Source organism: Pelophylax lessonae, assembly GCF_965119305.1.
Source record: "Pelophylax lessonae genome assembly, chromosome: 8".
Taxonomy (NCBI): Eukaryota; Metazoa; Chordata; class Amphibia; order Anura; family Ranidae; genus Pelophylax; species Pelophylax lessonae.
The window spans coordinates 281,070,335-281,094,136 of record NC_138775.1 but is presented as its reverse complement, the minus strand read 5'-3'; the positions used below and the strand labels follow the sequence as shown (position 1 = coordinate 281,094,136).

The window sequence follows — 23,802 nt, the reverse complement described above, 5'->3', positions numbered from 1 at the left end:
CCTGTGTAAATATTCACCGCTCATTGGTGTACTCAGCCTATAGCATAAGGGTGTGCACTCCAGAGCACAAATGCATGTGCGTGTATATCAGCAGAGCAGAGATTGGCGTCAGTAGGGCAGAGGAAGGTATCAGCAGCTTTTCATTTTCATTATTTTCTTTTTTTTTTTTATATAATATTTTTTATTATTTTTCTACAGTTTTTTTTTTTTTAGGACCCTCGTTTGGGGGTTTTGGTGAAATGTCAAAGGGTCTAAAACAGACCCCTGGTGTCTCACTTTTGAGACAGAGAAAATTACGGAGGACAGAGATTCCCTAGTCCCTTTCTCTGCAGCTTTAGCTGCACTGGGCAGTGAACAAATGGGAAGTGCTCTGTGCTGAGAGGCTTCCAGTTCAATCACAAACTGAAGCATAGTAAACATAGTTTACTATGCTCCAGTTAAGAATAAATACAGGAGTGATCAGTAGCGATCACTCACAGTGTTCTTTTCAGAAAAGGACTCTCTATTTTGAAACATTCCGAGCAGCAGCCGCCAGCGGGCGAGGAGGGGAAGACAGGGGAAGCTGGCAGCACTGCAGGGGATAGACAGGGGGCACTAGCAAGCAGAGCAAATCTGCACCACGGGGGGGGGGGGGGGGGAATAAGGGTGTGCCTAGGCACACCCTGTATGCACACCTATGGCACCACTCATAAGCTGCTTACCAACAGGTAAGACCTCAAAGAAGGAGGGCTGGCTGCACTTTTTGGGAGAGATCCCCACTGGAGTGGATGGATGGCACAATCCAGGACTCTGGAACGGGATTTCCAAAATAACCAGAACAGTTCACAGATAAAACTCAAGAAGGGATAAAGGAAAGAAAGGACTTATAGTGTAGTGTAGTATAAAATTCCACCATTAAGATAAAAAAAAAAAAAATACTCCCATAAGGCAGGTAGAAAAGTGCATGTAAACCAGATATGTTATCGCTGTAGCTCTGCACATGAGGGAAATTACAGTTGTTTATCTGTTAGTGATTGTAAAGCTTTTTTATTTTTCATTAAAATAATGAACATGTTATACTTGCCTCATCTGTGCAGTGGTATTGCACAGGGTGGCTCGGATCCTCCTCTTCTCGGGTCCCACGCTGGCACTCCTGACTCCTCCCTCCTGTCGGGTGCCCTCACAGCAAGCAGCTTGCTATGTCCCATCCCCTGATTGGCTCACTGGCTGTGATTGCCAGCAGCCAATGGCTCCCACTGCTGCCAATAGCCAATCAGGAGTGCGAGTCTCCAGAGAAGCAAGGCTCTCGTGGACATCACTGGATCGAAAGGGGCCCGGGTAAGTATTAGGAGGGGCTGCTGCACACAGAAGGTTTTTTACCTTCATGCATTGAATGCATAAAAAAAAACCTTGTGCCTTTACAACCACTTTAATACATGTGCATTTTTATACACTCATCGCAAAAACAATGAAATCTTTAAGTGGCTCATCCTGTAACCAGTGTTAATTTTGGCAGCAAATTTCAATTTAGTTTTAGTCTTAGGACTAAAATGGCATTTTAGTTTTAGTCCCATTTTAGTCTTCTGCAAGTGTTTTAGTTTTAGTCGTATTTAGTCGACTAAAACTCCAGTACATTTGAGTTGACTAAAACTCATTTTAATCATCTATAATCGAATAGGTGTAGTTCAATTATAATTTGTAATGCATTATTTAGGCATTTCTCTACAATTTCCAATCTCATTATATACTACTGCTGGTCCTGGAGTGAAAAATCTAATATGTTATTATTTATGGTATTACGCTTTGAGCATGCACCAGTGTTAATTTTGGCAGCAAATTTCGATTTAGTTTTAGTTATAGTCTTTTGACTAAAATGCCATTTTAGTTTTAGTCGTATTTTAGTCATCTGAATTGTTTTAGTCGTATTTTAGTCGACTAAAATTGTGTTAATTTAGTCGACGAAATTAACACTGCCTGTAACACAACATATTTGGTGGTTATTCAGCGTGGATGCTGATTGAACTGTGTAATAATCACATTTATGTATCTGTATATAAAATTATGAATGTGCTGTATATGTGTATATATATATATATATATATATATATAAATGTGCGTGTGTGTGTGTGTGTGTGTGTGTGTATATTATATGATTATATATAATATAATATAGTAAAACACATTCCACTTTCCCATTAAAACCTATACTTTTTCTTCTTCCCCTGTACAGAGCGTGTCTCTTGTGTCTCCTGTGCCCGCTGGCCCTCCGCCACCACCAATGAAGCTGCCCCCTCCATACAAAGAGAGCACAAGTTCTGAGATGCCAGGGTTTAATGGAGAAGAGGAAGACAGCGATGGTAAGGGATGATTATTTTATAGTGAAGTATGCTTATGCAAATACTAAAATAAACCACCGCTGAAGTACATATATGGAAGCTGTTTTACATATACAGATCAATAGAATTGTAATACTATTCAGAAAGTTTTGAGATTTAGAAAGATGCCAGACAGCTCCTTGCCCTCCAATGCTGTTGCAGCCCAACTTCAACCAGCCTCCTGACCGGACCTTGAAGGAGCAGTACACACCCCTCTTCACATCCTGCTTTTTACTAGAGTTGAGGTTCAGGTTCTCCTCTGCCGTGGATTTGAGGCGAACCGGGTGTGTTCCAGGTTTGTGGCCTCAGGGAAATTTATGATGAAATTTGAGGAAGTGAGTATTTTGTAACCAATAATGCACTGGCTGGCCTTTGATTTTAGGCCTGTTTGACAGGACCAGTAGGGGCTTTATGTGCCATCCACCTCACCATAAAATGTGGGTTCCTACTAGTCATTTGTCAGTGAGCATTGGAGTAGTTTAGGAAGTCTTTGTAGGGATCGTTAGATGTTATGCTGTACTGTATTTCGCTATATTACTGTGGATTGCTACATATTCTTCTATAACTCACCCCCTTACCCACCTCCCACAGTTTAGAGACCCTAGAGTCCTTTTTAGAAATACCTTTTTGTGTATGCCAGCAACAACTGCAGTCAGGGGCGTAACTACAGGGGTTGCAGGGGTTGCAATTGCAACCGGGCCCCATGCTCCAGGGGGCCTGTGTGGCTCCCCTGTACATCTGGATAGGAGGGACGGCGGGGGCAGCATGTAGAGAAATCACTGCCCTCCTTTTTCCTCCTGTAGCTGCAGGAGGAAATGGAAGGAGATTGGTTCCTCTGTATGCTGCCCCCTGCCCCCCCTCCTATTCAGTTCACTTGTGTTCTGCTGTCTCTGGACCCCTGTGTGCTCCCCTGGTCCCCCCCTACTGTGCTGCATCCCCCCCCACATGTGCTCCCTTCCCTCTACTGCTGGCTGCTGCAGGGGCTGTGTCACAATAGAGAACCAGGAAGGGGTCGGTAAATATGTACTTTACCAGCTCCTTCCTTTTCTGAATGGACAGAGTCATAGTCAGCGACATTGTTAATAAATAAAATAAAATGATAAAAAAAAAATACAATTAAAATACCAAAAAATAAAAACTACTGACACCAGTGGGTGAACTTCCAGGATCACAAAGGTCACACTTCAACTAGGCCCTGGCATTCCACCACCATGGGGAGGCTCCAAGATGGTAGGAAGGGGACCCACTGCAGAACTTGTGAAAGGGTTCCACTGCATGACCGTAATAAAGGGCCCCGCTCACGGGAGTAAAGGGCCCCAGGATCAGTGGGAAGGGCCCCGGCCAGGGGTCTGGGGGGCCCTTCATGGTTTCTTACACCGGGGCCCTGAAGGTTCTAGTTACGCCTCTGACTGCAGTTGCTGTTCAGCTGCTGCCTTTTCAGTGTCTTTTTATTGGGTGTATTTTTTTTTTGCTTTCTTTTATTTCACATTTATCCATTTTTCATTTATTTAAGTTAAAAAAAAAAAGGGTCCTGGTTTTTCAGGGTTGATTTTTTTCTGTTGGGGCTTTTTTTTTTTTAGCTGCCATTAAATTTAGGCAATCCCCTTTAATAAGATGTCAGGCTGGCCTAAATTGAGAGGCAGAGGTTCTGCACAGAGAGATAATAACGGACCAGCAGGTTCTGTAGGACAAAGTAGCCGTTGAGCTGCAGCATCTAGAGCAGGGATCTACAAAATTTTCTGAACAACGGGCCAGTTTAGTGTCCTTCATACTTTGAGGGGGCCAGACTGTGGCCCGTGTGAGTATAAAATGCCCTATTATTGGTGTATTGCCCGATTGTTGGTATTAGGGGAAGAAAAAGTTCACTGTGACACTTTGGGTGATAATGTAGATTTATTTTTATGTTTAATTCTTTGTTTATGAATTAAGTTTTTGTACAGCACGACAGTGGCGGAGCTAGACTTTTAAAACAGGGGTGGCAAGGTATTATTTTGGGGGGGGGGGGGTCAATAATAATAAGTTGTATTTGGGTACAGCGTCGCACAACCTCACAATTGTCAGTTAAAGCAATGCAGTGCAGTATCGCAGAAAATGGTCTGGTCATTAAAGGGGAGCTGAAGTAGTTAAAGGGTCAGTTTTTTCAGATAATTTTGCCCATTTAAGACTTTTTTCTGAGCGGTCAGGGGATGGTAAAAACAGGCAACTCAAAATTTAGATCACAGCTGGAACCCCTCTACATGTGCCACAGCTGCGATGATTTATGTTAGGCCTATGTGAAACTTGGCTATCCAGGTCAAGGGGGCCATGCCACAACCATAAGCCAAACACTTGGCATGCTGTTGTGGATTATTAGCCCCATAAAAAATCTGCCACTCTGCTTAAAAAAAAAAAAGCAGGATTTAGGAGAATTATTATAAATAATTTTGTCCCCTTTAATAAATCATTGTAATGCCACACATATTCCTGTCCTTTTAAACAGGGTGACTGACAGTAAGCGGACACTAATAATGCACAGGTGTTAGGGTACTTGTCTTTCACCCTGGTAAAAGGGCAAGAATATGGGTGACATGATTACAATGACTTATTAAAGGGGGAAACATTTTTGGTAAGGAGCAGCATAGACTGTACAGGAAAAGGGCAGCCTGGGCAGGCGCTTCTACTACTTGGGCAAAAGTACTGTCCCTCACCTCAGTCACTGCAGGCTGCCCAGGAACTCTCCATTCAGAGCTGATCCATTCCATCCATCCCACACCAAGACAGGAAGACCGCGGGAATCGGGATGAAGATTAAGGCATGTGATTGACAGACAGACAGCGCTTCCGATGCACCCATTGGCTGTGTAAGTAGCAGGAGGCGGTGCAGCCTGCAAGATTTAGGCTGCACTGCCTCCCCAGCCAATGGGTATTTGAGGTTCGAGTCCTCCCTCCCTCTGCCTACCAGCTCCCCATCCGCCTCCCGAGTCCCTCTGCTCTGCAGCGATGAGCTCTCATAGTACGGCCATCCCCTGTGATTCCTCCACTGCCATGCACCCGCCCAGGATCGGGGTGGCAACAGGGGTGGCAAGGACGTCGTCTGGGGTGGCAATTGCCACCCCAGCTAATCCTCTGGCTCCGCCACTGCAGCACGACAACGTTGGTATTTTCTATTCGATATGAGAACCTGTGTGGAAATCTCTACTGCAACAAGAGAGGAAGTCACATGGAGGGCTCTGGAGAATGGATTGGACATTTCTGTAGAATCTTAGAAATTAATTGAATTGCTGGAGACATTAGCAAAGTAGTTGGCAAAGATGGCAAATTCAGTACCTGCATCCATGATAGAGGGAAGTGGTGCCAATTTAGTGACTGGCAAGCTTGTTATTAACTACAAAGGTTATAGTAATCCAGATGGGAAAATTTACTTTTATTTAGTTTTAATAGGAGGGGAAGGACCGATATTAGGGGTATTTTTTTTTTTTCTTACATTTGGTAGACTTTTGATATTGGGTTGGGGGATATACATGAGTTATGTCACTGTGTTTGTTTCTTGTGTTACTGTGACATGTAAATGAGGTCTGACAATGCTTGTTTTGGCCCTGTGCTAGGACAGGTTAGCCGAATATGTTTCAGGAATCTTAATGGCTCACTTTGTATTCCTTTAGAGAAACTTGTGACCTTCAGTTCTGTGTTGTCTCCTTTCTTTGAGCTTCTTCTCTCGGCAGGAGTCCAGACACTGGTATACTGCAAAATGATTACAACAGGCATAGGTTTTAAATATTACAAAAAAGTATGAAATATATATCATACTTTCAAACATTTACATCAATCAGCATCACCGAGCTACTATGTTCACGAATATCATATTTCGATTGATCAGCTTATGAGATTACATGTTGGAAACAGGAATATTATTCATAACTTTTGATCTTATAGAACAAACTTATCTTAACTTTTGATAGAAACTTCCCAAATGTGAGATATCCATCAAATGGGTTGTTGACTATAGATTAGTTGTTCCCATGAGCAGAGCTTAAGGGGACGCAATGGCGACCCCGCCCATGCTCCAGCGGCCTCCCTGTCACATAAAGTTTTTACATTGGGGTTCGGCAACCCAGCGATCGTGGGAAGGTGATGGGTAGATCGTGACCCTTCTTGTCAACCCTCGGAACTTAGACAGAAGCACAAGTGGCATTTACTGGAACTAATCCCCTTTTCCTCTTGCAGTAGCTGAAAACTGGCTTCTCCTCTTCTCCTTCAGCTGCTTCAGGGGAAAGGGGGATCAGTTCCAGTAAATGCCGGCCCCACTGCCTCTCCTGTCCAGGTTCCCCTTCCTTTTTTCTGCCTGGACCCCTCTGTGTGCTGCGCTGGTAGCCCAGCCCCCCACTCCCCTTCCACAGCAGCACTGACACCTTCCCCTCCTCTCCCGCCGGCTGCTGTGAGGGATGTTTCAGGGTGGAGAGCAGGGAGAGCGGCAGGTAAATGTGTCATTTTACTGGCCTCTTCCTTTTCTGAATGAACACAGTGAGTGATCGCTATCGATCACTCTGTGTTCATGTATAACTGAAGCATGTGTTTGCTATGCTTCATTTGTGAATAAACCGGAAGCTCTCTACAGAGCTATTCCTGTTCATTTATTTTTTGCAGCTTAGGCTACAGAGGCAGAGATTGAGGGCTGTGTCCTCAACCTCCTTTCTCTGTCTCAAAAGTGAGACATCAGGGGTCTGTTTAGATCCCTGATATCTCACCAAAGCCCCCCAACAGGGTTGGTAAAAAAAAAAATCTAAAATCTACAGAGCTATTCCTGTTCATTTATTTTGTGCAGCTGAGGCTACAGAGATAGAGATTGAGGGCTGTGTCCTCAATCTCCTTTCTCTGTCTCAAAAGGGAGACATCAGGGGGCTGTTTAGACCCCTGATATCTCACCAAAGCCCCCCAACAGGGCTGGTAAAAAAAAAAAAAAAAAAAACTAAAATCGACAGAGCTATTCCTTTTCATTTATTTTGTGCAGCTGAGGCTACAGAGATAGAGATTGAGGGCTGTGTCCTCAACCTCCTTTCTCTGTCTCAAAAGGGAGACATCAGGGGGCTATTTAGATCCCTGATATCTCACCAAAGCCCCCCAACAGGACTGGTAAAAAAAAAAAAGAAATATAGTAAAAAATAATAAAACCTAAAATTGTAAAACCATTCTAAACCTAAAAAACTGACACCATCCACTGGTCTACTGACACCATCCACTACTCTACATTTCTTGGGTTGGACCAAGTGGTGTCTCCAAACGAGTTTTTGGGAAAATACTTTACAGGGGCCGGAATGGTTGGGGCTCCTACCACCTTTACATACACAATGCAGCAGCCCAGGTCTCCAGCGCTATGATGCACCCCCTGAACAGCGATCCAGTCAACACAACACACAATCCTTTGAACTGTTGATTGGAGCACTGTGCAGCGGAGTATCTTGGTGTTATGTTTGTGAGAACAGCAGTGCGTCTAGTACATGGTATTTTATCGCTTGCAACAACACTTATTAATCAAGAAAAAGAAGAAACGCATTTTCTTATTGTAAATGTCTGACGTCTTCAAATTGACTTTAACTTTTCCAGTCAAATAAAACAAGTCTACTATTCCAGGCAAATAAAAAAAAGTCTGCTGCTTTTTACCTCCCCCCCCCCCTTCCTTTTTTTCCCCCATGCTTTTCTTTTAAAAACAGTACTGGGGTCAACCAGGTGATACCTGCACAATACTCCTTCCATTTTCTGACAAAGTAATTTGCAGGTAAATATTTCTCTCGATATGGAGTTATCAGACATGTCCCTGTTTAAATGTGTATGCTCCCCTGACTAGTTCAGGATTGGCTGGCATGGATAAGCAGAGAATGTGTACATCTAAAGGTATGCATTCTTCCATACATTTTATTTATTTTTTTTGTCTCTCCTCCCCTATCCTCTGCACCTCCTCTTATCTGCATGTGTCCAGACTCTTACTGAAGGCACATGCTGAATCAGAATAGTGAACAGACTGCTGGCATGGGATCAGCCAGGTATGAAAAGTGACAGAACGGTATTTTTATCACAAAGGTACACCTGTTCTTGAAATAAGCCGTGTTTGTAACTGTGCAAATTCTGATATCACCACTAGATGTCACTGCAGACAGCACTAACAAAAGCGACTCGGACAGAAACAAACTGCACTATATATATAAAAAAAAAAAGAGCGGATTAGTAAACATTATAGATTATGGATTGAGTTAAAGCAAACCTGTACTTTGCTCAGTAAAAGCAAAGTACAGGTTTGCTTTAATCCACTGCACAATAATATGATTGATCATACAGTGAGGAAAAAAGTATTTGATACCCTGCTTATTTTGTACGTTTGCCCACTGACCAAGACATGATCAGTCTATAATTTTAATGGTCGGTTTATTTTAACAGTGAGAGACAGAATAACAACAAAAATATCCAGAAAAGCGCATTTAAAACAAGTTATTAATGGATTTGCATTTTAATGAGTGAAATAAGCATTTGATCCCCTATTAATCCACACGATTTCTGGCTCCCAGGTGTCTTCTATACAGGTAAAGAGCTGAGATTAGGAGCACACCTGTATAAAAGACACCTGTCCACAGAAGTAATCATTCAATCAGATTCCAATCTCTCCACCATGGCCAAGACCAAAGAGCTGTCCAAGGATGTCAGGGACAAGATTGTAGACCTACACAAGGCTGGAATGGGCTACAAGACCATTGCCAAGCAGCTTGGTGAGAGGGTGACAACAGTTGGTGCGATTATTAATAACTGTCAATCTCCCTTGGTCTGGGGCTCCATGCAGGATCTCACCTCGTGGAGTTTCAATGATCATGAGAACGGTGAGGAATCAACCCAGAACTTCACGGGAGAATCTTGTCAATGATTTCAAGGCAGCTGGGACCATAGTTATCAAGAGAACAATTGGTAACACATTACGCCGTGAAGGACTGAAATCCTGCAGCATCCACAAGGTCCACCTGCCCAAGAAAGCACATATACAGGCCCGTTTGAAGCTTGCTAATAAACATCTGATTGATTCAGAGGAGAACTGGGTGAAAGTGCTGTGGTCAGATGAGACCAAAATCGAGCTCTTTGGCATTAACTCAACTCACCGTGTTTGGAGGAGGAGCAAGAATACTGCCTATGACCCCTAGAACACCATCCCCACCATCAAACAACATGGAGATGGAAACATTATGCTTTGGGGGTATTTTTTTGCTAAGGGGATAGGGCAACTTCCCAGCATCAAAGGGTCGATGGACAGGGCCGTCAAATTTTGGGTGAGAACCTCCTTCCCTCAGCCAGGGCATTGAAAATAGTTTGCGGATGGGTATTTCAAGATGACAATGACCCAAAACACATGGCCAAGGCAACAAAGGAGTGCCTCAAGAAATAGCACATTAAGGTCCTGGAGTGGCCTAGCCAGTCTCCAGACCTTAATCCAATATGCGGAAGATGCTGAAGATTCGAGTTACCAAATGTCAGCCTCGAAACCTTAATGACTTAGAGGGGATCTGCAAAGAGGAGTGAGACAAAATCCCTCCTGAGATGTGTGCAAACCTGGTGGCCAACTACAAGAAACGTCTGACCTCTGTGACTGCCAATAAGAGTTTTGCCACCAACTACTAAGTCATGTTTTGCGAAGGGGTCAGATACTTATTTCACTCATTAAAATGCAAATCAATTTATAACTTTTTTGAAATGCATTTTTCTGGATTATTTGTTATTCAGTCTCACTGTAAAAATAAACCGACCATTAAAATGATAGAATTTTTTTTTTTCAGTTGACAATTGTACAAAATCAGCAGGGGATCAAATACATTTTCCCTCACTGTAAATGGCCCTTTTATTTTATTTTATGTTTTTTTACTTTGCAGGAGGCATTGTTGACTGTCACTTGTGTTCTAATAATTACCATGCTGTCCAGTCGTCTGTGGGAGCTTGTAGAAATTCCCATAGCTTAGGGGTATGCATACAAAAAGTGTAGGTTCCCATGGGACTTTAAAGGCAATGAACAATAATCAATGGGAGTATAAAAAAAATATATAACAGTTGTATGTATAAAAAGCACACAATTGCATATTGACCAAAAAAATTACACATTTGCTGGAAAGTTACAAATGTTCATGATAACCACATGACCGTCCACAGCTGGGGAACTTATAAGAGCATGTCCGAAGTGTAACAATTGTCAAAATCATCCCCAAGCATTGGACTGATTCAATGCATTTTGCGCTGAATTCCTCCTTCAGCAGTGTGATGGATATAGATGTACAGCAGGTAAAATAAGTATTGAACACGTCACCATTTTTCTTGGTAAATACATTTTTAAGAGCCAGTTCACACTACCGCGACCAGAAAGTCGCCCCATGAAGGAGCGACTTTTTAGCTTGACTTGTAAGAGACTTAAATGATAGGCGACTTTATCTGTGGGGAATGCCTGGCTAATCTTTTTCTTCTTCCTGGAAAGTCTGATCACAGTCGCTTGAAAATAGATCAGGATCCCACTTAGAGGCAACTCCCATTGAAGTCTATGTGCACAAGTCTGATAGAGGTCGCCTTGAAGTAGTACAGGAACCTTTTCTGAAGTTGGAGCGACTTCAGTAGTGCATATTAAGACGGCTCTCATTCATTTACATTGAATTTGTAATGACAAGAGACTTGGGGCGACTTGAGGGCACATAAGTCGTATCCCAAGTCGGAGTAGTGTGAACCGGCTCTTAAGGTGCTATTGACATAAATTTTTCACCACATGTTGGTAACAACCCATGCAATCCATACATACAAAGAAACCAAAACAAATAAGTTCCAAAACTACGTTATGTGTAATAAAATGAAATGACATGGGAAAAAGTATTGAAAGGGAGATGCAAAAAGGCATGGAAAGACACCAGCTGAAATCTATCGGTAATTAGAAAGCAATCCTGCCCCATGTCAGTGCAAAGCAATATCAGCTGGTTCAGTCACAACCAGGGCTGCTGTTAGAAATCACGGGGCCCCATACAGCCTACCTGAAAGGGCCCCCCGGCTGGAAGTGACTAATGACATAGATCAGTCCCTTTCTCTGCAGCCTCAGCTGCATATATGAATGAATTGAAGGCTTCTTGCTCATTCACTAACTGAAGCAAAGTTTACTATGCTTCAGTGATGAATAGACACAGGAGTGATTGGTGCTGATCACTCACTGTGTTCATTCAGGAAAGGAAGGGTCAATAAATGTATATATTTACTGGCCCCTTCCCCCTGCTCTCCATCCTGAAACATCTCCCTGTGTGCCCCGCAACAGCTGTTGGCAGGAGAGGAAAGAAGGGAAGCTGGCAGTGCTGTGGGGGAAAAGGGCACACAGGAAGGCCCAGACAGCAGATGGAAGGGGTGCATATGCTAGAACCAATCCTCCTGCAATGCAGTTGGAGGGAGAAGGATGAGGAAAGTCCGGCAGTGCTGCAGGAGGAGGCAGAAGAGGATTGGTGTCTGCAATAGGACAGTACAGCCGGCCCTCCTGCTCAGCAGGTGCCTGGGCCCCCCTTTTGAACTGATGGGACCTGGGCCCAGTACAGGAGGGCTGGTTGTACTGCCTTATCAGCGGCCCTGGTCACAACTGACGGCCTATAAAAGTGTCTCTTTACCAGTAGTCTTTTCCAAAAGTCGAGAGTAGGGGCGGCCGGAGATTTTCATTTGAGCACAAACACTTTCCTGCCACAAAACAGTAGTAGCCCCAGGAGAGTTCTAAAAGCTCTATGATGCTCCAGAGGGTCCAGCAGACACGCGTCCAACATCAGCGGCACCTGAATAGTTGTCACTGAAAGCATGAAGGAGGCTATGGCCATCCAGAAAGTTTGAATATGTAAACACCGTCAAAAAATGTGAATGGAGTCCCCGGAGGCTGCCTTACACCTCCAGCAATCAGAAGGGACAGAATTGTATATCCTGTGTAAACCTACAGCGGTAGGGTCGATTCTGTGGAGAATTTTAATCCGTATTAGCCTGTCTCTGGCAGAGATAGACAAAGTAAGTTTGTTTGAAAAAACAAACTTGACTTAGTGGTATGAGGGGACATGGTGCCCTCTCCATATCTAAAGTGTAACTCCACTTTTGTTGAGAAAAAAAAAACATTCCCCTCTGGGTGATCTCTGTACCAAACAAGGATTTTAACAAACTTTGTTGCAGATTCCTACCTTTTGTTATTCTGAAGAAATCATTGTTCCTCTGTGCTGAGTGGGTAAAATGGGAGGGGTTTCATAATTATCTATCAGCTTTGGCAGCTGCAGGGCTCTATTAAGGAAAGCTGCTGTGTCTGCATCCCTTTAGATGTGTTCTTATTGGGAGTATCTCACCAAAAATGACATTTTTGTTGCAAGGGATGCCAGAAATCTAACTTGTATCTTATGCAGACTTCTGGGAGAATTGGTGAGCCAATCAAACAAGCAGGAAATTATGTTTCTGGGGTGTGGTCAGTATACATTCTGTGTACAGAACAGCTCCAGGCGGCCATATTGCATTTTCAGAAAATTACAACAGCTGCAGATTGAAAAGGAAATGTCATTTTTAATACCATTCAATTGCAATATGATTTGTGTCGCAATTGTATACGCTATATTGTTTTTTTTCTTTATTTGCTATTTTTTTCCCCCTGAAAGTGGAGTTACCCTTTAAGCACACACCAGGTGTAGTTTGACTAAGCCAAAACTCAGAATTTCAGAGAGTAGAACTGGCAGGCGGGCAAGCACAGGATAGTTGAACAAATTATTTTGCATTTTCTAAAGAGAACCTGTTACTTTTCAAGAAAAAAAAAAGAATCTTTCTCTAGAATATTTGCTATAATGCACAAGTATACATTAGCACAATATAAAAGACTGACTTCTTAGTTTGCTTTCCTCCAATGATGTGGGGTCCACACTTCCCCTCGTCCCTCCATCTGCTGACCCTACCATCTCATACTGATCTTCTCCGAGGTCCAGTGTCTTCCCTTTTAGGCATCCACTGATGCTGTAACTCATTTTGAATGCACTCTGGAGTTGCATCATGCCATCATCTTGCTTCATTCTCGGAATCTTACAGATGCTGGAAGTGTACACTGCAATGCACAAGCCAGGCAGGTAGCATACTAAAGACAAAAAATAGGGGGAGGAGAAAAGAAGATGAAAAAGTGTGAAGGGAATGTTCGAAAACAACTTCTCAGCTGTCACGATACTTCAGGAAAGTGGTTTATTTTGTAATGCAAAACATACGAAACAGAATAAAATAAAAATGGACAGAAGGGGAGAGATGTTACGTGTCTTCAGAGTATAAGATGTTCTTTTCTCTTCTCTCTCTAAAACGTCTAACATAGTGTATTTTTAAACTGTATGTAAAGACAATGTCCGCAAAAAGTGTGTCCCAAAAAGGTAGTAATTCTAAATATAAAAGTAACACCCACCCTTGCATATATATGTAAGACATAACTCCACCTAACATACTAAGATAGAAACTCAGAATAGAAATTTTTATATAGCATCTCAAGGATCAGAACATTCAGGGGTATGGGAGATGATTACAGCCACACATACCTACACAGGTTGAACTAGATGGACTATTGTCTTTATTCAACCTCACCTACTATGTAACTATGTAACTATGTAAAATGGCTTCTCTGTCCTTCACAAAGATAAAATGAAGTAACCTTCAAAAACGAACATCTTACATTATAACATTCATATATATTTCAGAGACTTTTATCATTTTAAAATAATAATAAACTCTAAATCTCTAACAGGGAGAGGAGGTGGGGGTACCACCAACTGCCCTCTACATCTACCTCTGATAAATACATCTCTGTATATTAGAAGACCAGCTCTATTTTGACATTTTTAAGATTCAAAGTTGTTATCTTGTAACAAAGTCTCAAATGATACCATGAATAAGCTCCTAATATTTAAAATATAGTTCTTTAATCCAAAGATTAAACTTGTTGTAAATAAACTTCAGCGTACACAGAACTGAAGGGCATGCTAAAGTGCTGATTTGTCACTTGTATCAAATACAAATAGCAATTTTTGAAATCACATCAGTACCAAGTGTGCTGATTTGCTGGGAGTGCCAAGGGATCAGATTATGGGTGAGGAAGGAGAATATATAATTTACATACAGAGTGTGTCTTAGACTCCATGTACACGGGACGCTGGAAATGGCCGTTTAGGAGCAGTTGGGCATTTTTTTCAGAAGCCCCTGAACCCATCTACATTTTATCTTATCTGTCCATGTACACCAGGTCGTTTACAGTCATTTGCAGGCAGTTGCGTTCAGGGACTGTTTTTAGAACGCAATTATTTGCGTTCGAACGTGTGTTTCCCGACGTTTCAAACGCACAAACGCGCCCGAACGCGTCTAAACGCGTCCGAACGCGTCTGAACGCGATGACCCGCGTTTAGCGTTCGCGTTTTTCCATTTTAAAGGGGAATAATTTTTTTGACCTCTAGGAACGCTTCTAAACGCAAACGCCCGCAAACGCTGCTAAACGCCCGCTAAACGCGGGTACAAACGCGACTGAACGGACGTTTCAAACGTCCTAAAAATTCCAGCATTCAAAGGGACTTTTAACAACGTCCCGTGTACATGGAGCCTTAGTCAGACCTTAAGGTCATAGCCATAGCCCAACCCTTCCCACCACCACATTTGGCTCTAGTGTTTTTGGACACAACAGAAAGGCTGCACAAGATCTGCATACTGTACACCAGAAGATGGAGACATTGTGCAACGATTGTTTTATTATTCGACTGGACTAACATCTGAGTGGACAGCATCCCTGCAGAGTAAATGGTTGCTCTCTGTTCTTGGGCTTGTTATGCCAGGTGTGGAAAAATCTGTTAAACACTTGAATCCCCAGGCTTTTTCCTTCTTAAGTCCCCTTGAGTCTCAAAGCACATTTTATTGTTTTTTGTGATGTCTCAATACACCATTTAGTGTTTTTAGTTTACTCTAATGCAGTGGTTGTCAATTTATGAGCTATAGGGGGCCTCAAATGCAGCCCCTGACATCACCAAAGGGCCACAAAATAGTGTTCAATATATGTAATGCTTGAAAGCAGTGTTAAAAACGGCAGACCTAATAGAGGAAATGAGGGTCAGGGGGTGAAGACAGGATACATTGTTGGCTGGGGGTATGCTGCAGAAGACAATATAAAACTGGGAACATGTTACATGAGGCTAGTAGAGATCAATGCCCCAATTTCATGCTCCCACCTTTGTGGTGATAGTTTTGGGGATGGCCCCTTCCTGTTCCAACATGACTGCACAAAGCAAGGTCCATAAAGACACGGATGAGTGAGTTTGAGTTGGAGGAACTTGACTGTCCTGCACAGAGGCCTGACCTCAACCCGATAGAACACTTTGGGATGAGTTAGAGCGGAGACTGCGAGCCAGATTTTTGTCCAACATCAGTGCCTGACCTCACAAATGCGCTTATGGAAGAAGGGTCAAACATTCCCATAGAGACACTCCTAAACCTTGTGGACAGCCTTCCCAGAAGAGTTGAAGCTGTTATAGCTGCAAAGGGTGGGCCATCTCAATATTGAACCCTACGGACTAAGACGCCTTTTAAAGTTCATGTGCGTCCCAAAACGTTTGACAATATAGTGTGTGTGTGTATGTGTGTATATATATATATATATATATATATATATATATATATATACATACATAGTGCCTTGCGAAAGTATTCGGCCCCCTTGAACTTTGCGACCTTTTGCCACATTTCAGGCTTCAAACATAAAGATATAAAACTGTAATTTTTTGTGAAGAATCAACAACAAGTGGGACACAATCATGAAGTGGAACGAAATTTATTGGATATTTCAAACTTTTTTAACAAATAAAAAACTGAAAAATTGGGCGTGCAAAATTATTCAGCACCTTTAAGTTAATACTTTGTAGCGCCACCTTTTGCTGCGATTACAGCTGTAAGTCGCTTGGGGTATGTCTCGATCAGTTTTGCACATCGAGAGACTGAAATTTTTGCCCATTCCTCCTTGCAAAACAGCTCGAGCCCAGTGAGGTTGGATGGAGAGCGTTTGTGAACAGCAGTTTTCAGTTCTTTCCACAGAATCTCGATTGGATTCAGGTCTGGACTTTGACTTGACCATTCTAACACCTGGATATGTTTATTTGTGAACCATTCCATTGTAGATTTTGCTTTGTTTTGGATCATTGTCTTGTTGGAAGACAAATCTCCGTCCCAGTCTCAGGTCTTTTGCAGACTCCCTCAGGTTTTCTTCCAGAATGGTCCTGTATTTGGCTCCATTCATCTTCCCATCAATTTTAACCATCTTCCCTGTCCCTCCTGAAGAAAAGCAGGCCCAAACCATGATGCTGCCACCACCATGTTTGACAGAAAATTTGGTTTACCTTAAGCTCTAATGAGCAGAGTCCTCTCAGTCGTCCTGTATAGAATTGTTTTTTAACTGTACTGTTTGCCCTTGTAAAGCGCTGGGCAAACTGTTGGTGCTATATAAAATCCTGTATATTAATAATAATTTGTTAGGTAAAGATACAATTAAGTCAGGCTGGTGAGGGCACAAATTAGCATGACGGTGACTTTTTCACAGGTTGATGATTACTAAAAATATATAATAGATAACTCGGTGTTCTTGAAACCCCTGTGGTCCTTTCACACGAGCGGTGCGCACGGTGGACTCAGTTTTTCTCAGTGGGGATCAATCCGTTGTTCCCTGCTGAGCAGGGGGATGACAACCCCATCTCCGCTTACTTTGCAGAGATGGAACTGTCAAAGCCCACTCTCTATGGGAGATCGGATGAAAACGGTCCACCTGTCTGTTTTCATCCGAGCCGATCCTCCAGACGGATGGAAAATAGGGTTTCCATGCGTCCGGATTCCACAGATAGGATCAGATCGCAGCCGGTGTCAGTAGACATGTCTCCGCTGACATCTGCTGCTCCATAGAAGTACATGGAGCATCTGATCAGGTCTGCCTGAAATACTGACAGGCGGACCATATCGGAAAGCCGTGTGAAAGGGGCCTTATGTATTAAATATTTTTTTTTTTTTTTAATCCTCTGTAGGACATTATATACATTACAAATATTTCAACTAACCTCAATGCATATTCTGATTGCTTCTGTTCTGTAGATATAGGTATAGTAGTCAATGAGAGTGAGCTTATTATGCAGTGCTGATCTTATAAAGTTTTTCCACATGCTGAAATAGACTCATGATGTAGGGACTGGTAAAACAGCCCTTGTGTGTATTTCCTCTCTCTATTTAGTTGTTTGCATGGAGTTCAGCTTTAAATCAATGCTAAACTCTGGTTTGGTTTAAAAAGGAAAATTTATATTCAGATATGATTTCTTAACTGAGTCCCGGTTCACACTTGTGCGATGCGGGAAGGCTGCGAATTCGCAGCCTGTTCCCGCATTGCAAACGCACCCTTGGCAGTTCACACTGCCATATGCGATACGCAGGGGGTGTCAATTAAATGTTAACGACACCCCCAGTTTGATCGCATATCGCAGTGCGATCTAAAAGTTCGCACAGGATCGGATCGCACAAGTGTGAACCACTGTGTGATCCGATCCTGATGCGGCTGGAAAAAAGGGTCCTGTACGTGTTTGGTGCGGATACAGTGCGAATTCAGCCATACAAAGTGTATGGCTGAATTTGCATCCGCACCTCCGATCGCGTGTAATGAAGGAGCAGTGCGCTCCGAATTACATGCGATCGCTGCACTCGCAGAAATGTGAACCAGTCCTCAAAAAACATCCCTTCTATTGTTCTTGGCCTCCTCCAAATCTCCCAATTTTTTTTTTTTTTTTTTGCTGCAGTGATCTGACTTCCTGTTAGTGTGGCTATGTTTGTTCTCTATGGTCACACGATGTAGGAACGTAGCCTTCCTCTCTTGTTCACTCGTGAGATCTGCAATTGGATTTGTAGTGTGCATAGAACAGGGCACATGACCACAACTAACATACACTGCCTGCTCAAAACAAGCACAAGTGAGGGGTGGGTGGGTGTTGGGGTACACATGATGTTACAATGAGGCAGAAAAACACAATAAGTAATAATTTTAAGAAAATAGATTACGGGTTCATTAAATCAGAACTTCTCTCGCAATCAACATTTTATTTATTTTTTTAGTCCTTATGCTGCTAGCATTAGTTAAAGCGGTAGTATACCGATTTTTGTGATTTTTACCTACAGGTAAGCCTATAATAAGGCCTATAATAAGGCTTACCTGTAGGTAAAATTAATATCTCCTAAACCTGCACGGTTTAGGAGATATTTACCCTGCATGCAGCCGCTGACACAAGCGGAGCATGCACTCTGAAGGTCCGGCGGACCTTCAGAGTTCCTTGCCGGAAAGCTAAAACCCCATGCGCATGCGCCGGTTGACGTCATCGCGGCTCTGTCCACTCACAGCGCCGGAGCCGCCGAACTCGGAAGAGACGTCGAGGGATCATGTCTGCTCCCACAGCGCTGTCTGGGGGTCCGTGTCGGGGCTTAGTTTTAAGGTATTTCATAATGAGCTAGTATGCGATGCATACTAGCTCATTATGCCTTTGTCTTGCAGGGTTTTTTTTTTTTTTTTTTTTTTGGAGTATACTACCGCTTTAATGGATAGGAAGGTATATTATATTTACCTTTTTTTTTTGTTTTTTACATTTCTTCAGTTACTTCCTGGTTTCTGGTCTAGGCAAATTACATCATACATCCCAGGAGTCTTCAGAAGGGGAGGACGGTTAAAGCATAACTCCACTTTTGTTGAGAAAAAAACATTCCCCTCTGGGTGATCTCTGTATCATGGATTTTAAAAAACTTTGTTGCAGATTCCTACCTTTTGTTATTCTGAAGAAATCATTGTTTGTTCCTCTGTGCTGAGTGGGTCAACTGGGAGTGGTTTCATAATTATCTATCAGCTGTGGCAGCTGCAGGGCTCTAATGAGGAAATCTGCTGGGCCTGCATCCCTTTAGACGTGTTCCTATTGGGAGTATCTCACCAAAATAGACATTTTTGTTGCAGGGGATGCCAGAAATCTGACTTGTATCTTATGCAGACTTCTGGGGAAATTGGTGAGCCAATCACACAAGCAGGAAATGATGTTTCTGGGGGTGTGGTCAGTATACATTCTGTGTACAGAACAGCCCCAGGCGGCCATATTGTATTGCATTTTCAGAAAATTACAACAGCTGCAGATTGAAAAGGAAAGGTCATTTTTTAAATAACATTCAATTACACTATGACTTGTGTCACAATTGTATACGCTATATTGTTTTTTCTTTATTTGCTGATCCCCCCCCCCCACAAAAGTAGAGTTACCCTTTAAAGTGGAACTTGACCCCAAACGCTCAGCCTGCGGGACGTTCCTTTTCCTTCCTCCTCTTCGCCTCTCCACTTAACCTTTTTTATTTCTGGGCCTCTTGCCTGACACTCTTCCCTTCCCTTTCTTCCAACTACTCACACCATCTGGGGGGCTGTGGGGGGAGCAGCACACAGAAGGTTTCTTTTTTTTACCTTCATGCATAGAAAAACCTTCAGCCTTTAAGACCACTTTAAGCTCACCCTCTTGTCTGCATGCCTGAGCTAAAGGCCAATGGATTCTAGGAAGTAAATGATATACTTGCTTTGAATATTAACTACTTCTTGCCTGTGCTATAGCTGAAAAACGGCTACAGCATGGGCTTAGTTTGCCGGAAGGTTGTCCATGGACCCTGTGGCGCGCAGTCGGCGAGCTCTGTGTTCCCTGAGTCCTTTGGATCACTGATCGAGGTAAAGGGCCATTCACAGCTCCCCTTTACCACGTGATCAGCTGTCAGCCAATGACAGCTGATCACAGGATGTAAACACAAGCCGGTTATCTGCTTTTCTGTCAGCGTGAGGAGAGAAGAAAGCCGATCACCGGCTTATGTTAAAGGGACATCGGCACTGACATTCAGGGCACTGACTTATCAGTGTCCTGATTATTAGTGCAGTCCCAGCAGTGCCCACCAATGCTGCTTATCAGTGCAGCCTCATCAGTGCCCATCAGTTCCACCTATCAGTGCTCATCAGTGCAGCTTCATAGGCGCACATCAGTGAAGGTGAGAAATTACCTGTTTTCAAAATTTTATAACAAACTATGAAATTTTGATAACTTTTTTTCAAAATGTTAGCAAACAAAAACCCAGTGGTGATTAAATATCACCAAAAGAAAGCTCTATTTGTGTGGGGAAAATAATTATAAAAATTTCATATGGGTACAGTGTTGCATGACCGCGCAATTGTCATTCAAATTGTGACAGTGCTGAAAGCTGAAAATAGGCCTTGGCAAGAAGGGGGTAAAAGTGCCCTGTAGGTGTGGTTAACGGCTTGCTGCCTGCCCGCCGCAGATTTCCTGCAGCAAGCTGGCTCAGCTGCGCAAACCGACTTCGGGTACATCGGCTCGTGGAAGTGGTCCTGTGGGCGTGCGCCCACCCCCACTAGGCAGCGGGGATGCCGATGCACGGGACCGGCAGCACCGATTGCTGCTGGGCACCGGCGATCGCTCCCTGCTGGCAGAGAACACCAGTCAACTGTTGTAGACACAGCAGGTCGTTGTTCTCTCTGAAATAATCACAGAGCGCCTGTGATCCTTCTATATAGAATCACAGGTCTCTATGATCATTTCACAGGTCCCTCCCCCATACAGTTAAAAAACACCCCCTAGGCTCACACTTAACCCTCTGATCACCCCTAGGTTAACTCCTTCCCTGCCAGTGTCATTATTACAGTAACAGTGCATATTTTTAGCACTGGTTACTGTAGTAATGTCACTGGTCCCCCCCAAAAGTGTCAAAAATGTCAGTTATGGGTCCGATCTGTCCCCTGCAATGTAGCAGTCCCGCTATAAATCGCTGATCGCTGCCATTACTAGTAAAAAACAAATAAATGAATAAAAATGACATAAATGTTTCCCCTAGTTTGTAGACGCGATAACTTTTGCACAAACCAATCAAAATACGCTTATTGGGATTTTTTATTTTTACCAAAAATATGTAGCAGAGCACAAATTGGCCTAAATGGATGAAAAACTAGATTTTTAAAATATTTTTCTTTTTGGGAATTGTGACGAGACCCTTGCTCGCTCTGTCCGCTCTCCCGACACTCCTCTGTTTCTAGTCAGTCAGCTTGCAGATCGCAACGTCTGAAGGTTCGGTCAACCAAGGATCCGGGATCCGAACTACAGCTATGTGCCGTCCGGAATCCATTAGAACAAACACCAAGCAAGCTGTATGTAAGTTCAAACAGGAAGACATTTATTGGAAGAACACAGCACACTTTTATACAGAATTTGGAACATCCTTCCCCCAACAACCACTTTCCCATTGGTCAATTGCAAAGTACCTGCAGTTCCCATTCAGGTCCTCTTTTAGCCATGCAAATGAGGAATTGAAAATGAGTCAGCAGTGATTGGTCAGATAGATTGACCAGAAGGACTGCCATGCAAATGAGGACTTGAAAATGAGTCAACAGGGATTGGTCAGATAGCTTTGACCAATGCAAGGAGACAGAAGCCCCAGGGGGCAATCACTGTACACAATAGTCAGACACAGAACAATGGTTCCCTAACGAGCCCTCAATACACATTACTCTGAGTGTCAATACATCCCTTAGCAGACAACAGGTGAGTTCATTAGCACACCTGACAATAGGTGAATGGAAAGCCCCCTCAGACAAAAAGCAACATTGTTAGCCAGCCCGTCTCCCCATTGAACTTCCTGGAATGACCATATTAGGAGTGGACTTCCTGCTCAGAGACCTCATGCTGTACAGGGAATACAAATCTTCATATTACAAGGGCGACATTATTCCTGAATATGACTGTCCCATTTTTAGTAGTCCAAACCATATTTTCAGTGTTCACCACCCTCCTGGTCACCCTGCATCCATAACAGATGCAGGGTGACTTAAACATAAGAGAGCCCCATAAGGCTGGGCATGGTGCCCCCCAACCTCTCAAAAGGAATTTGGGGTCCACAACCCCCATGCCCAAAGTGACTCCCGTCACAGGAATGTTTTATATAGCAGAATGTGAAAAATATATTTTATTTATTTATTTTTTCAGAATTGTTGCTCTTTTTTTGTTTATAGCGCAAAAAATAAAAATTACACAGGTGATCAAATACCACCAAAAGAAAGCTCTGTTTGTGGGGGGAAAAGGCCATCAATTTTATTTGGCTACAGTGTCGCACAACTGCGCAATTGTCCGTTTAAAGTAACGCAGTGCCGAATTGCAAAAAATGGCCTGGTCATTAAAGAGGAAGTAAACACAAAAAAAAAAACCTGTAAAGGCAAAGGCATAATGAGCTAGTATGCATTGCATACTAGCTTACTATTAAATACTTACCTTAAAACGAAGCCCTCTCAGTTTCGCCCGCTCAGCGACAGGGCGGCCGACATGTCCAGCCGCCCTGCTTCCTTGTTCGCATCCCCCGGCCATCTGATTGGCCGGAGGCGCGCTTACATCACTCCCGCGCATGCGCGCAGGAGCCGCCGTTCACGGCACTGGGCTCTGAAGGAACGGCACGGGTGGCCGTTCCTTCAGAGCGCATGCGCCAATGACGTCATTGGCTGCATGCAATGTAAATATTTCCTAAACGGTGCAAGTTTAGGAGATATTTATAGCACCTATAGGTAAGCCTTAATATAGGCTTACCTATAGGTAAATGTCAACAAAGTGGGTTTACAACCTCTTTAAGGGGGCAAATCCTACTGGTCCAGAACTGGTTAAAAAAATTTGAAATGGCGTTTTTAGTTTTTCGTGCTCAGATGCAGTGTAGTTCCACTTTAAGTAGTGGATGTGTATGCATTATTTTTGTAAAATAAGAATTTTATTTTATTTAGTGTCACTTTAAGGCACAGTTCTTCCCAGTTCCAGGGAGAAGTAGAATTATTGAGATAACAAAGACTTTAAAAATAAATAATATGCTTAATCTTTAGTTCATCAAATCCCACTTCTGCAACCCCCCCCTGGTTCTGCTGTATTTCTGGTATTTACAATGTAACCCATTTCAGGATGTCCATGTCCTGCTAGCACACAATGCCAGTCCAGAGCGCAGCCTGTGTGCCTCGCCACTTTCTCTATTCACACGTAGTTTAATAGTCAGAGCCCATCTGCTGACAGATGTGAGCCTCAGCTCCTGCTTCTCCGCTCCACATCCCTTGTCATTGATCACATCCCGCAGTACAAGCAAGGCACCGTCCTGGGGAACGTGAATAAGGCCCCAAGGTCATCGGAAGAAATCCTGCCTGAAGATGCGTGCAGAGCCAAGATTTCAGCTCCGTGCGGAGTAGAGGAGTCTCTTCTCGGCTGTGCTTGCCTCCTATGAAGTGCTTCTAACCTAACCATGGTGCAAGCAGGATTCCCAGGTACCAGCTTTACATTCCTTGTCTCACATCCTGATAGAAAAGACTGACATAGGAAAACCTTGAAGTTTCTGTG

General features: G+C 43.2%; 1 protein-coding gene across 4 annotated transcripts in view; it reads left to right on the top strand.

The window, feature by feature from the left end:
- Positions 1-23,802, top strand: part of PATJ (PATJ crumbs cell polarity complex component) — a 483,060-nt gene that overhangs the window by 250,670 nt on the left and 208,588 nt on the right. For all 4 annotated transcript variants that reach the window (XM_082265149.1, XM_082265150.1, XM_082265148.1 and 1 more), the window contains one exon: positions 2,210-2,336. In XM_082265149.1, coding sequence (XP_082121275.1) covers positions 2,210-2,336 — 127 coding nt within the window. The remainder of the gene's footprint in view (positions 1-2,209; positions 2,337-23,802) is intronic.